This window comes from Myotis davidii, unplaced genomic scaffold (assembly GCF_000327345.1).
Source record: "Myotis davidii unplaced genomic scaffold, ASM32734v1 scaffold394, whole genome shotgun sequence".
Classification (NCBI taxonomy): domain Eukaryota; kingdom Metazoa; phylum Chordata; class Mammalia; order Chiroptera; family Vespertilionidae; genus Myotis; species Myotis davidii.
In genome coordinates, this window is record NW_006287548.1 from 3,270,449 (window position 1) to 3,285,129 (window position 14,681).

The following is a 14,681-nucleotide window of genomic DNA, read 5'->3' on the forward strand; positions in this document are numbered from 1 at the left end:
TGCCTCCTGCACACCTCCCACTGGGGATGTGCCCGCAACCAAGGTACATGCCCTTGACCGGAATCGAACCTGAGACCCTTTAGTCCGCAGGCCGACGCTCTATCCACTGAGCCAAACCAGCCAGGGCGCAACACCTGTCATTTTAATGAGTGTATTGGGGCTGTTACAAAAAAGTCTCTCCTTAATCTTAAGGTTAAAAAACTGGTTTAATAGTAATGATCACATAACAGTAGCTACAGTAGTAACAACAATGGGCCTGGAAATGGAACACCATTTCTTTGTAATTTCCTTGTTCTGGGACTTAGTCATTTGATGATGCACTACGTTTTAAAGACTTGCCCAACTTTTATCTATTTAGGAGACACTTAAAGTATTTTCCATTGTCAATTTGTATTTCAACTATATGTTTCTCATATCTCCTTACTAATGTGTCATTAAGAAAACTATCTACTTGACTTCCTTTTCCTTCATTAGCTAGCATAACAGAGCTTGGATGGGAGCAACAGTGTTTTATTAGCATCCTGGACCAGCCACCTAAGAGTTATGTGAAGTTGGACGAGTTACTTGACCTCTCTGGACCTCATTTTCCTCATTTATGAAATAAAAATAGTGCCTATGTCATTATGTTAATATGAGGATTAAAAGGGTTATATTTTTAGAAGACTTCAAAAAATGCATTGCAAGTGCTTTATGTTTGTTGAATAAGTAATGAATATTTCACCTTTAAAGAACTTTCATTATATGTATAAAATAAGCACTTCGTTTGCCTCTTAAACACAATGCTCATCTTTTTGTTTGTAATATTTTTAGACACCTTTTCATTTAAAAGCAAACTATTTCCCTAAATCCTAATTAAATTTAGAGATTGTACCACATCTTAATTCATTATGACCTGCCCCAAAGCAGATATAAAATGCTAATTGCACACTTCTATTACCTTTCCACCTGAAAACATCCCTTTACGCCCTCCATTGCAAAATCTAGAATGTGCTCATCACCACCCATATATTAGACTAAAGCAAGCCCAGTCCCTACAGAGGACCCTCCAAATAGCACATGTGAGAATGTGGCTTCTTTTCTCCCTCCTCTGTGACCAACAACCAAAGATTTCATTGCTGGCCTTTGTCCTAACTACCAACAGGATTCATTCTTACTGGTGTAAATGTGAACAAGTTTTCATATGAATCTCATACCAGGAAAGTCTGCTCATTGAACACAAAGCATCATTTCAATCAGATCCTTTTTTTTCCCATCTCAGATGTGATCAGGAAGAAATGTAAAAAATAATTATTTTTCTTTTTGCATAGAATCTATTAACAGTTTAACAAATTGATTTTTGCTAAAAATGAGCAAAATGGTGATTTTGGGGAAACTGAAAGTAAAGATTTCTCCTGCATCAAAATATTAGGATTACTTAGCTGACTCCAAGAAGATGGATAAAATTATGATCATAATGGTTGAATTACTGAGAAGGAAAAATACATTATACAAAGACCAGCAAACAGAGTGGGAGAGAAAGGTCTGAATGGCTTGGCTGCTAAAGGACATTTATACTCATGCCAGCACTAAGTGCTCTTCCCAATGAATAAACCATATGTCCATTTTTATGTGCTTCCTTTCACTGAGATTCTGCTACTTCACAATATTCCCTTTGTCCCAGGCTCTGTCTCATCTTCTCCCCCCCACACACACACCCTGCCACCCCTGAGTCCCCCATCCATAACTTCACCTCCTTAGGTAATCAGCATTTGTGCCCAAGCTACCAACTTGAACATCTGCTACCTGGGGAAAAAAAAAAATCACCTCATTGCCTAACATCCTCCAGGGCAAAAAGTTTAAAGGATTCAGCATCCTCAAAAACCAACCAAAGGGTTTGGGGTGGAGGGGGAGCATACCTTTCTTTTCCAGCTCAGTAAATTCTAAATTCTAGCTATATAAAGATTAAATGAATAACACTTTTAAAATTCCTCAATGCAAGCAATCCCAGCTTACTAACAGAGTATTGTCTTTCTTATGCATAGACAGAGACCTACACATTATTTTATTTCATTTTTGCAACTGTCTCCTTTTCAATATATGAATATGTAAAATATACAATGCAAATTTTGCTCCAACATGTTGCTGAATCTAAATATTTATAGTCATCTAGGTTTCAGTATAATTCAGGGCAAGGCTTTTTCTAATGGAGTGTTAATATTTTTCAAAAGAATAATTCTGGGACATTTCCCAGATAAGCATCTGGCTTTTTCATAGTTCCCTAAGGAAAGAATTTACAAGGGAAGACAGTGGAATAATTACATTTATTAACATTTTATTGTATGCATGATTTTTTTTACACATCTGTGAGCAGCCCACGCTTTTTCAGGTACCAACTGGTTCTGTTTTCCTTTATTTGTCTCTGAGTAGCTGACATGAATGATAACATCTAGCAATACATCTCACCAACACACACACACACACACACACACACACACACACACACTCTAGAGAACAAAATGCCAATATTTCCCCTATTTCTCTTGAATAGTTTTCTCATTTTTTTCTGTCCCAAAACACTTCCCCAGCTGAAAGATAAGGAAATCTTTCCACTGAGTTAAAGTGAGCCCTGTGTTAAAACAACTTGCCTGAATCCAACCAGAACCCATTTTTTTAAACTGTATTTCAACCTTAGGTCAGCCGCTCTCCCCAGCCCACTCACTCATATCAGCAGACTCTTCCTGAATTCCCATCACCATATACCTTTGCCCTCGAGCTTTTACTAGTCCATTTCCTTGATATGCTTGCACTTAATTTGATTCCATCCTTCATGCTTTCTCCATTATTCTTAGTTCATCCTCACCACATAAATTATCACCTTTGTTTGCAGTTCCCCATGTGCCCCATTCACACCAATTCCAAATAAATACTTCTGATTCTCATCCACTTAATCCAAATTAATTCATATTCCCTCTCCCCATCCCTCATCCCCACCTCTGCCTCTCTCCTGTCTGTTTCTCTTTCTTACAGCAGCTACTTTTCCCCCCATGCTTGGCTTTGAGGATGCCACACAATCGCTTCCTGTGTTGTCTTAGAAAAGCCCTGGTCACATTAGTGACAACGTCAATGGCCAATGCTTGCATGTCCAGTCTCACCCTCCACCACCAGTGTCTATGAACATCATCAGCCCCACACGGAAAGTGCGGGAGTGAGGACAGAAAAGCTTCTTGCTCTTTGCCTATATTTTACTTTGGCTAAGTGACTTAAAGTTGTGGGGCTTTATTTTCATGCAATCATCACTAATCAACATCAACAGCAGTAGTAACATCTACAACTAACCATATGCTATCTATAATAATAAAAGCATAATATGCAAATCAACCGAACACTGAACAGCAGAACGACCGTCCGGATGACTGTCCTGTCCGGACGAAGCCGAGCTGCGAGGGCTGAGGCAGCCTGGGCTGTGCAGGCCTACTCTTGCACGAATTTCCTGCATCATGCCTCTAGTCTTTTAATAAGCTTTTACAAGTATTTTGCATATAGTTTCTCACTTAATCCTCAAAGCAATCTAGGAGGTGAACACAGCTGTCCCCATCTTCCAGATAAAGAAGATGAGACTCAGTGAAGATAAATAACTTATCCAGGTCATAAATCCAGGAAGTGGTAGAGCTAGAGCTCAAAGCCAAGTCCACCTGCCTACAAAGCCCTGCTCTCAACCATTCTGCACCGCTGCCTTTCCAATAATGCGTGGTGCCTCCCTGGGTGACTTCCCGACGTGGAGGAGTCCACCCATGTAAGTAGGCATAGGTGCTGGGGAACACATGAGCTCCACCTTGATGATCACCGAATATACAATGCCCCCCAAACAAAGCACCAAATAACACAACACTCCAAAGAGTTGTCCTTCTGACACATCTTTTGGGAAGAAGGTGTTAAAAAAAGAAAAATATGCTCTGGGCTCCCCCCCAAAAGGAATCTCTGCTTCCCCAGAGCTGTCCAGCCACCACACAAGGCAGGATGTAGCCTGTCTTACTGTCCACAATTCAGAAATGTGTCCACCAGCATGCGTTCCACAACCCAAACAAAACTGGACATTCTCACCTCATCCTGCTTTCTCTAGTTTCCTGTGGGGAGAGGGAGATGAGTCACGACTGAAGTCTGGAACACTGCAATGGCTTGTCGTTGCTTTACTCATTGACTTGAGAAAGAAACGACCTTCAGGACAACATCAGGGAGAAATAATGCTGACAACAGGAAGCCTTAGCCTTGGTGTATGTGGAGTGGAGAATGTGAACCCAAACTCTGATGGGAAACTGTGAGTGGGACTCCACACCTGAGCCCCAGGACGCAGAAGTGATGTTAGGAGACCTTCCCATGAACCGAGCAAGAGCCACGGGGAATTGAGTACAGAATTGGAGGAGTGCATGCCTAAGTCCAGTGCTCAGAGGAAGCAATGTCAGCCCTCACCCTCCCATGGGAATACTGTAATTCCGTGGTTCAAAACAGTGATGTCTTCTAGTCACATTATACATCTCTATTCAGGAAAGTTCCTCTGTACTGAACAAAGGCATTCCACAGGCCCCAGAACAGTAGAGCTGACAGGGGCTTTAAGAGTCAGATTATATGACAGATGTGGACAATGAGGCCCATGAGGCAAAGGGACACATTCAAGGTCACTGAGCGAGTAAGTGGCAGAGTTAAAACTAGAACCCAGGTTTTCTGCTTTTCCAGCCAATGAACTGTGCACTGCACATCCCCTTGGTGGCACAGCCCACAAGCCACCAGAGCACCAGAAAGACAAGCGGTGAGCCCCGAAAGAACTCTCGCCAGACACCTCCTAACTTAGATGTATCACTCACTTCTCTCCAACAATACTTATCCTGTTGCTTAGACGTTTGGAGGGCTCCCTATTCAGCTTATACTGTGCAAACAGCAGCCAAAGACCATACAGGCAAATACACTGCCACGGACTCATTTAAAACCCACCACCGACAGTAATTGCTCCGAGGATGCTAACACCAAGAACAGACCCCAGCCCCACGCTTCCATCTCAAAGCAGAGAACAAAGACCAGTTCCAAGGGAAGCGCCAATGTCAGCCTTTTCTCGGTAAATCCCACTCTTCCAAATTATCCCATTTGCTCCAAAGATCAATCTGATTCCTGGGAGTCACTACCCAAGTCCTGGGGAAAATACAGAGTCCCCGTCTGTCCCCGCCCGCCCCCACCACACACATAGCAATGTAATCACTTCAGCAACTCCTCGGTAACAAGCTCATTAAAAAGCCATTCCGCCATCTCTCCATAAAGCATGCGCCAGAGAACAATGCAAAAGAGGAGATGCCAATTAATTATAGAATGATCGCATCTAATGAACTCTGAAACCCTCCTGCTGTTGGTGACTTTGATGAAAAATCAGGGATGCTGGGCAAAGAGGGAAGGGGGACACCCCAGCTCCCTTGTTTAACTGTGAATTCTTTCGACTGTACCGCCTCGGATTCCGGGGTTGATCGAACGGCAGAACTACACTCACAAAACAATGAAAAGTGTCAGAGAGTGACAAGCGCATGTGTCACGGAGGGCTGTGAGTCACTACGAGGGCAGGGCCCCGCTCCGGCATCCTGGGAACTGTTTGATCCTATGCTTCAGGGGGGGGCACAGCCTCTGAATGGATCTCACAGCCCGCGAGGGACACACCCGTGTGCTGTGCTCAGGGCAACCGCACATCTTAAGGCAACAAGTGAGTCATGTGCCTCCCCACCCAGGCCCTCCTGCCTCTCTATCACCTCCTAGTTGGCAGGGATGAACAGAGAGAAGCCCTTCCCACCAGGAGGCTAAGGGAGGAAAAAGAAGAAGCCACGTGCGGCCGACTTGTACCACTACCTGTGTGAGTCCTCTGGTGGGCCTTTAAGTGGGAGCTTTTTGTATAAACTTTCCGGCACCCGTTAAACTGACAGCGGTGAACCCTCTTCTTGTTTTCGGGGCATGCCTCGGCCCCGACCCCTCCTTGTTCACTGTCGCTCTGTCCACTCTTAACTGTCCCAGCTGCCGCCACCGCTGCCGCCGCCGTCGCCACCCCGCCCACCTTGACCGAGCTGAGCGCAGCCTTCTTGGCCACCAGTTTCAACGTCACTGTGCCATCCACGGCTGAGAGAGTCTGTGAGGTTTTGACCAGATGGCGGCTGAGCTCAGGGGACGATGGGGGCGTTAATGAGGTCACTGCGTTGAGCTGGGCCTGGTTGACGGCTGTGTAGCTGTCCAGAGAAGAGCTGGTTGGCTGGAGACTGAGGCAGGTCTCCGAGAGCAACTTGTCCCGAGAGAGCAAAATGTCCACGGCCGAGCTCTTCTCGCAGATGGCCGCTTCCACAGGGAGCAGCAGGGGGTCTAAGCGCCGGAAGCTCTCCTCGATGCACGGGGGAGGAGAAGCCCGCAGGAAACAGTCCAAGTCCTCACCAAAGGTCTCCGAGATCCTCCTGGGCTCCGTCTGCAGGTAGCGTTCCAATTCAAGGCATGTCTGCAGGAGGGGGAGAGAAACAGCTATCAGAGGCAAAGAACACCAGGAGGCCACATGCTGACAGGCACAGGAGGCAGATTCGGGAAGACACAGAGAAGGGTTTCATGGCTCGGATGTGGAATTCTCCTACTGACAGGTACGACCTTGTTATTCACTCCCTGAGTACCCCTGAAGGGTTCACAGGGTCACATTCTAGGAGTTCAACTGCTAGAACTGATGGGGAACTCGAGGCCCGGAAGGGCCATCTCACACCATCAAGATCTCAGAGAACATTCAATGTTAAAATGACCTCCTGCCCCACAGTCCAACTCAGCAGATGAGATACTCCCTAGGAGCTCCCATCTAAGCACGAAGCAATAGAATCAGACAAGGTTTTCATACCAAGACAAGACTCCCCACAGTGCAACTTCGTTTCTCTACTAGATGAGCAAACCACAAAACTAAGCCACTCTCCAACTTGCTCTGAAAAACAAAGCGTGTCCACCCAAACCAAGGGGTGACCTAAGCCACAAGCAGCCGACGTCAAGGCCGGCCTGGAACATGGACTGCCTAACCATCAGGAATGAATACTGTTCTAAAAGAATGCCTTTGTAACACCTTTGATGTACAAGACAAAACCCCTGTGTTTACCGGAAGTTGTTAAAAATACAATTGCTACCTATTTTGTAGCAAGAAGCACGAGTCCATTACCATGGTTTAACATCTCTATGTGATCAAAACAAGTTCAAACACAGCTATCTGACTGGTCAATGATAAAACCCCATCTAAGTTCACCATAAAGCTCCCACCTGGTAAAGAAATAGAGAAAAGGGAATGAGAAGTTCCGAATTTCAACACATCTTCATCCCTGGGACACGTGGGTCTTTGTAAGATGGTGGAAGCATTTTTAGGGCAAAAATGGATATTTACATTTCTGGTCGAAAAGCTCTCCTCACTTAAAAATCCTAGTCTGCCAGAATCTTGTATAAAACCATGGTGCTAACTTACACCAGCTCAATTTGTCCTAACTCCTGAACTTCAACAAAGAAATACCGATGGCAAATTTAAAATGTGACTAGCTCTTAATTTACTGCCTCCATAGAGCTTCTGTGTTTTCAACCCGTGTTCTGATTCTAGGCTTTTATTCTGCTCAGAATATATTTTAATGATATACCTAGCTGTGTTGTATCTGTCAAAGATTTTACTGTGGTGACATTTCAAAAGATTGGTTTTGTAATCAACCTCGGGTAAAACTCTGCATTACTGAATAAGAAAAACAGATTTTTAGCTATGATTCACCTCTGGGTCTCACTACTGGTTTTTAATAGTATAAACTAATGACTGGTTCCAGTCTTTATTCAACACTCAAGTCACAAGTGTTCATTCAACTACAGTGTCCACAGCAAGGTGCGAGGTTCTCTCTGTGTTAGGAGACAGTAGTAAGTCCATGTGATGCAGGGACAGAATAAACAATTACAAGCTAAAAATGGCATGGGTTTGCAAAGCAAGGTGATAGCAAGTAACATAAAGTGTGGTGATAAGTTCTTAGAGGATGAATGGGCAAGGAATTCTACACTCTATCATGTGGAGGTATTAATCAAGGAAAGCTTATTGGAAAAGTAACGTTTGATTCTATTTTATTTATTAAGCAATAGCTCTCGCCAGTAGCTTCCGACCACTTTATATTTGAAAACAGCACTACCACCTTCTCAGGCTAGAAATCTGCATTATCCTCACTTGCCCCTTTTCTGAATTCCATGTCTCAAAAATTGCCCTTTCCTTTTTCCATGTCATTGCTGGACGTTATAACTTTATTCTTTCTAGAATTAAAGCCCTCAGTGTTAGCTCCAGTCAGTTCGCTTCTGAATTAAAAGATCTTCCTCCTGAAGCCTCCCTTAAACCTCCCCTTCTCTTTTCAAACCATCACCTCCCAAGCACAGTGTCTGGCACTCGACAGGTACATAATGACTATTCAACAAACATAAAAATCAACTTTACTTTAGTCATGCTACTTTACTCGGATCTACACAAAGCCATCCGCTGACATCCTATACTGGACCATGCTGACGCTAGCAATCCTAGAAGTGGTCACCAATACATGTGTTCTGGGACAACTATAGTGCTTCTTCAGCTCTGCCCAAAGGGTAGAACCAGACCTTTGAGACACAGGTATGTTCCAGGTAAAAATCAGCTGAATTGTGAGTTATAAGCGGTACTTGAGGCAGTTCCCTGCCTCACATGCAAGTACTTATTTTATACCCCCAGCCACCACTGTCTATAGATAGAGCTTTTGTATGCCATGTCCTCTTATATACTTTGTAGCTCAAATATTTGAAAGTCACTAGATATTGCTGTGATTGTTAGAAAGCTCATATCGTTTCATGCTCAGAGTTCTGATGAACTGAGATATTCTCAACACATTTACATACTCTTCTGGGAGGACTAAAAAAATAACCTATCTGCCCTCGCTGGTTTGGCTCAGTGGATAGAGTGTCGGCCTGGGGACTGAAGGGTCCCAGGTTAGGTTCCAGTCAAGGGCACATGCCCGGGGTTGTGGGCTCGATTCCCAGTAGGGGACATGCAGGCGGCAGCCAATCAGTGATTCTCTCTCATCATTGATGTTTCTATCTCTCTCTCCCTCTCCCTTCCTTTCTGAAATCAATAAAAATATATTTTTTAAAAATGATAACCTACCCAGTAAGCTCTAGTTTGAGTCCCAGGTGAACATGGGTCACACTAATGATCTCAGTATAAAGGAAAATCTGGACCACTTATAAGAGGCTGTCACTTGCAATCCTAATACAGGGCATTCTTATTAAAGCTAAGAATTAGAAAAGCATGAGTAACCATTAGGGTGTGCTGGATAGCCCTATGAAATCACTGTGGAATAATTTTTGTTTTGAGAAATCTACTTGTAATATCTGCTAGAGATATAGCCTAGATAGAGAAGATCTGTCAATCAGAAACCCATCAAAAATGTTGGAGATTAAAATGTTAAGAACGAGGAGGGTTTTAATGTTAGATTGTTTCTATGCCAACAAAAAAGTCTGTCTCCAATGTTTTTTTTAATGATTATAAGAACTCCCTTAAGAAATGCCTATGGTGTTTAATTAGAATTTTAGACATCATTATTTATACATAGATTTTAATATACCCACACAGAGGTATACATAGAAATAAATGTGTATATACATATATGAGTCTATATACATCTATTGCCTACTTCTGTCTATGGGAAGAATCTACAAGCAAAGATACCCCCACAAGCAATGAGAACACCTGGCACCATGATCTTGGTTTCTAAATGTCATTATCCAATAAAGGAAACAGGACTCCTTGGAGAAATAGTTGATTCAAAGGCTGGGACAAAGACTAGAAAAGATGAGCCAAGACTATCTTGTGGTATATGTCAAAGAGACTCAGAAGCCAACTTGAAGGATCTCTGAATGGCCAAATCTGGACAATATGAACAACAACAAAAAAAAGAATGATGGCAATAATGTATGCTCACCAATGGAATAAAATGAATATCTGTGAGTCCATAGTGATATAAATAAATAATAGGATAAACAAACAGATAAAGAAGGGCCAGCTCCTCGTTAGAGTAAAATTACAATTAATAAACATAGAAGGAAGGATAGATATAGAAAAATCTCCATTAGGCAAACAACAAATTAATAATGACTACAGGCAAGTATCAACAATGGATATTAAAATTAGTAGATGGCAGTATAATGAGAAACAAGGTATTTGCCTGGTCTCAACATGATCTCCCAACAAATTATTAATTACAAAGACAAAAAAACAATTTTACAGTAGAGAAACCTGGCAAGTACCACCTTAACCATATGATCAAAGTTGGCAGCACTAGTAATAAGAAACATTTATATCATGCACCCCTGATATGATAGGCTGTCAAGGGCACAATGTTTTTCTGTGTCATGCCTGCTAAAAATAAATAACCTCCACCTAATCATGAGAAAACATCAGACCAATCCAAATTGAGGGGCATTTTACAAAATAACTAGCCAGTACTCTTTAGAAGTATCAAGGTCATGACGAACAAGGGAAGACGGAGAAGCTGTCACAGATTGAAGGAGACTGGGAGACAGACATAACAACGAAATGCAATGAATCCCAGCCTGGATCCTGGATTTTAAAAAGGACATTGGTGGGGAGAATATGTATTTCAAATAAAGTGTATAGATTGGTTAATGGTATCGTATTAATAGCAATTTCTTGGTTCTGATCATTATGCTTTGGTTATGTAACATTAGGGGAAGCTGAGCAACGTGTAGATGGAACTGTATGTACTATTTTTGCCACTTTTCTGTAAGTCTAAATAATTTCAAAAGAGAGAGAAAGAAAGAGAAGAAAACAACCCAAAAGCAAACGAGGAGCATCTCCAGATAGTAAATTTGGATAGAGAATTCAAATGTTTGTCTACCAAAACCAACACTCTCAATAAACTCAAATCAGAGTTGGCATATCTCAATGACAAATATGTCTAGTACCATACCTTGGAGAAAGGAGGCTCCCCTCAGCTCTCAGTCTCACCTAACAACACAACTAAATGCTTGAGCCACTGGCTCAACCTCCACCCCCTCAAAAATCCTTTAGAGTCAGCAATGGGAAGGAAATGTGCCCAGTACAAAGTGATCTTCTTAGTGAATCACAGATGAGCTTTTTGAAGGCTTTCTGATATCTTAACTTTGAAATGCATGGTTTCTTCTCCCAGTTTCCTAACAAATATCACATGAAATTAGTTTTGAAATGATCATCCTTAAATCTTTTTAAATACCTTCTCCATTTTGTTCATAGCCTTAGTACTAGTTGAAATGCTTATTAAAAGAGAAAATTCCTCCTTTCCCCCACTAATCCATCTTGATCACTTTCAACAATAAAGATGAATATTTTTAAAAGAGAGATAATCCTTGGACTTGTATGCATACATATAAGCCAAACCAATGGACACAGACAACAGGGGGATGAGAGCATGAGTGTGTGTGTGTGTGTGTGTGTGTGTGCCTACTACTTCCATGATAGGTTACAAAGTCAGAAATTGATGGAGAACAGGATATCCCAAGTCTTGTAGCACAAATAAAGTTCACCAAAATCTCCTTGCTGTTGGCAAAAGGTAGTTACTTTCACAGAATCAACAGATATGTAAGAAATTAGGTCATATAGGGGCATGATGATGCCAAGAGCACAAAAATGATTTTCGTTCAACCTATCCTTATCTCATCATAAATTACTTGAAACTTGCCAGTCAGGATTACAAACATCTCTAGGCACTTTTGCCATTTCCCCTATAACTCTCCTGAAAGGATATCCTTCGCCTATTTTCCTTTATTTTCTGTTATGCCCACGTGCTTGGCACAATCTTTCATCTTCCCTCCCACTAATCATTTTCATTCTGAGTTCAGCATAAAGTCTCTCTCTTGCAAGAAGCCTGGTCTAGAAAAAAAATGGAGTTAAGAAAATACACTGACTGCCAAGTGTTGAAAGCCACCCCTCTTCAATCCTGGACAAATAAACAGAATCTCCAAAATGAATCTAAGAGCCCATAAACTGGTGATATGGCTGGTTTATTAATATTAAGATCATGATCTCCTTAAAAGCAATGATTGTGGTAGCTATACCATGTGAGTTCTCAAACAGTAAAAACTATCATTTAGAGCTAAACTTGTATCTGTGTTATCTCGGATGGCAGAGCTATCTCTGTGTCTGAAGTGGCTTAGAGTTAGAACTTTATGGAAAAAAAAATGAGCTGGAATCACCTCACAACCCATTCCATCACCACCACTGTAATTATATCTATGTTCGGTTGGGCAGACTCTAGTCCAGGTTCCTCAATGCCATCCCTCTAAAACCAAGTGCTTAGAACACAAAATATTCTAGGTTTTTATTTCTGTGTTTTTTCATTTTATCAGAAGACAAAGTCATTGGTCCAATATTTTTGCCACCACTCAATAATACTGCCCTGAGTAATTATTTGAAGTCTTTGGATCCATGTATACTTGAGTTGGTGAGTCAATAAATAAATAAATAAATAAATAAAAGACATTGCATTTTGCTAATGTGCCTCCCTTCCACCCCCCCTCCACCTCCCTGCCCTGGGATAATACAGAGCCATTGAAATAAAATGCCACCCTATGTTTGTAATCAATTATTAGTCATTTGTGGTCCCTTTAGCCAACTGCCCTTAATCCCAGATATTTCACCTATTTCATTCACTTAAAATGCCCAAGAGTTAAAAGTGCAAAGAGAAAACAAATTGGAGAAAGAACACAGATGCAAATTTATGGGGAAATACAGCTTCCCACTTCATGGGAATTTTCAAAGCCATACTTCTTCTGAGATGAGACCTTGACCTGGTGATGATGATGATAATACTGATGATGCTGATGATGCTTTTCCCAGTGAGGAAGGGGTGCACTTGGGTTCCCAGAAAGAATGCTCACCCAAGTAACTGCACACACAGGTGCACTGCACGTGGCTGCCCATGGGAGCCCCTTCCTGACATTTATTATGTGTGGTTTTGTCACGTGCTATTAACCATGGTGCCACAGTCCCCAGAGAGTATGAAGCACAGAAACAGGGAGATGGATCTCTTACCTTTCTCTTGGGAGTGTCCCAAAGCTTAATTACTCTTATATGCTTTGAAATCTTCATATACATCCCAGAGTAAAAATTTCAACTGACACAAACTACTGGTAGTAGGTAGCTGGGCTTCTTTTTTAAAGTGATCTTCTAAAATACTCATCCTTTTCTAACTTAAAATCTTTATTTCTGTGACCTCTGACACCAACGTGGAAACCTCTGTAAGATTGCAAAGACTGGTATTTATGGGAACTGTATGATTTACTTTCCCTCCCAAGGATGATATGATGTAATGGTTCTGAAACATTTCTCATCTTTTAGATTCGAATTGAAAGATGGGAAAGGAAGTAAACTATATGGCCAGAGAGTTCTGGTACCATTTTTCTCAAGGGTTGCAGGAGAGAAGCCCTATGATTCATAAGCTCAGTAAGCCCATAGAAGAACCTCAGACACCAAGCACTTAAACTTTGATGCCCATCTTCCGAGGTTTCAACATTTCAAAACAGGTTTGAGAAGGAGAACCTAACACTGAACCTAACTCAGGGCAGGGAGCATATATGAACCAGCGACAACAATCAACCTTGTAAGCTCTAGAAAGTGATTCCTGTAAAAATTTTAAATAAATATTTACTTTTTCTTGGCTTTCACTGCCAAAGAATATTAGGGTGGAAGGTTAGGAGAGAATGAATTTAGTCTAGAAAATGTGGGTAAGCAATATATGGCATAAGTGAAAATCTCTTACTGCATTTCTTAGCTATTAGGTTAAAAAACACACACCATCGATAGCACACCCCAGAGGTGCAAGAGGATTACACATCACTCAGAACTGCTGTGCTCTGCAAAATAACCACAGCACTGGAACCGCCAAGATCGCATTCCTTTCCACTGCTTCTCACATCAACCGGTTCCTGGAGCTGAAACCCAACTGAATATTTTTCTCTAGTAATTTGTACATTCTGAGAGACAACACTGTGGAAATTAACTGAATCCTAAATAAACGTGAACGTTGGGGAATTTCTACTGAAACCTCTTCAGGGTTTCTCCTCCCCAAACTATTCCAACATAATGGAAAATATTTATTCATATATACAGGGTGTCCCCCCAAAATGTATGCACACTATAAAGGTAGTGTTTATTAAAATACATTTCATTTTCCTTTCTTTTCTTATTGTCTAAAGTTTTAAATATGTCTCCTTTTTCCATGCTTGACCCGCCCCCCCCCAGCCATTCCCACCCCAGGCAAGCCCCCACCACTCCAATATCTGTGTCAATTGGTTACGTTAATATGCATGCATACAACTCCTTTGATTGCTCTCTCCGTCTACTTGCCTTCCATTTGTCTCTGGATCTATTCTTGTTCATCAAATTATGTTGATCATTATATCCCACATATGAGTGAGACCATGTGATATTTATATTTCTCCGACTGGCTTACTTCGCTCAGCACAATGCTCTCCAGTTCCATCCATGCTGTTGCAAATGGTAAAAGTTCCTTCTTTTTTATAGCGGCGTAGTATTCCATTGTGTAGATGCACCACAGTTTTCTAATCCACTCATCTGCTGATGGGCACTTAGGCTGTTTCCAGATCTTAGCTATTGTAAATTGTGC

The 14,681-nt window shown here is 41.8% G+C and overlaps 1 protein-coding gene across 1 annotated transcript in view; it reads right to left on the reverse strand.

Annotated features, from left to right (window-relative positions):
* The window catches only part of KLF7 (Kruppel-like factor 7 (ubiquitous)), a 92,956-nt gene that overhangs the window by 38,633 nt on the left and 39,642 nt on the right, over positions 1-14,681 (reverse strand). The window contains exon 3 of the mRNA XM_006759422.2: positions 5,860-6,490. Within this exon, the coding sequence (XP_006759485.1) occupies positions 5,860-6,490 (631 nt within the window). The remainder of the gene's footprint in view (positions 1-5,859; positions 6,491-14,681) is intronic.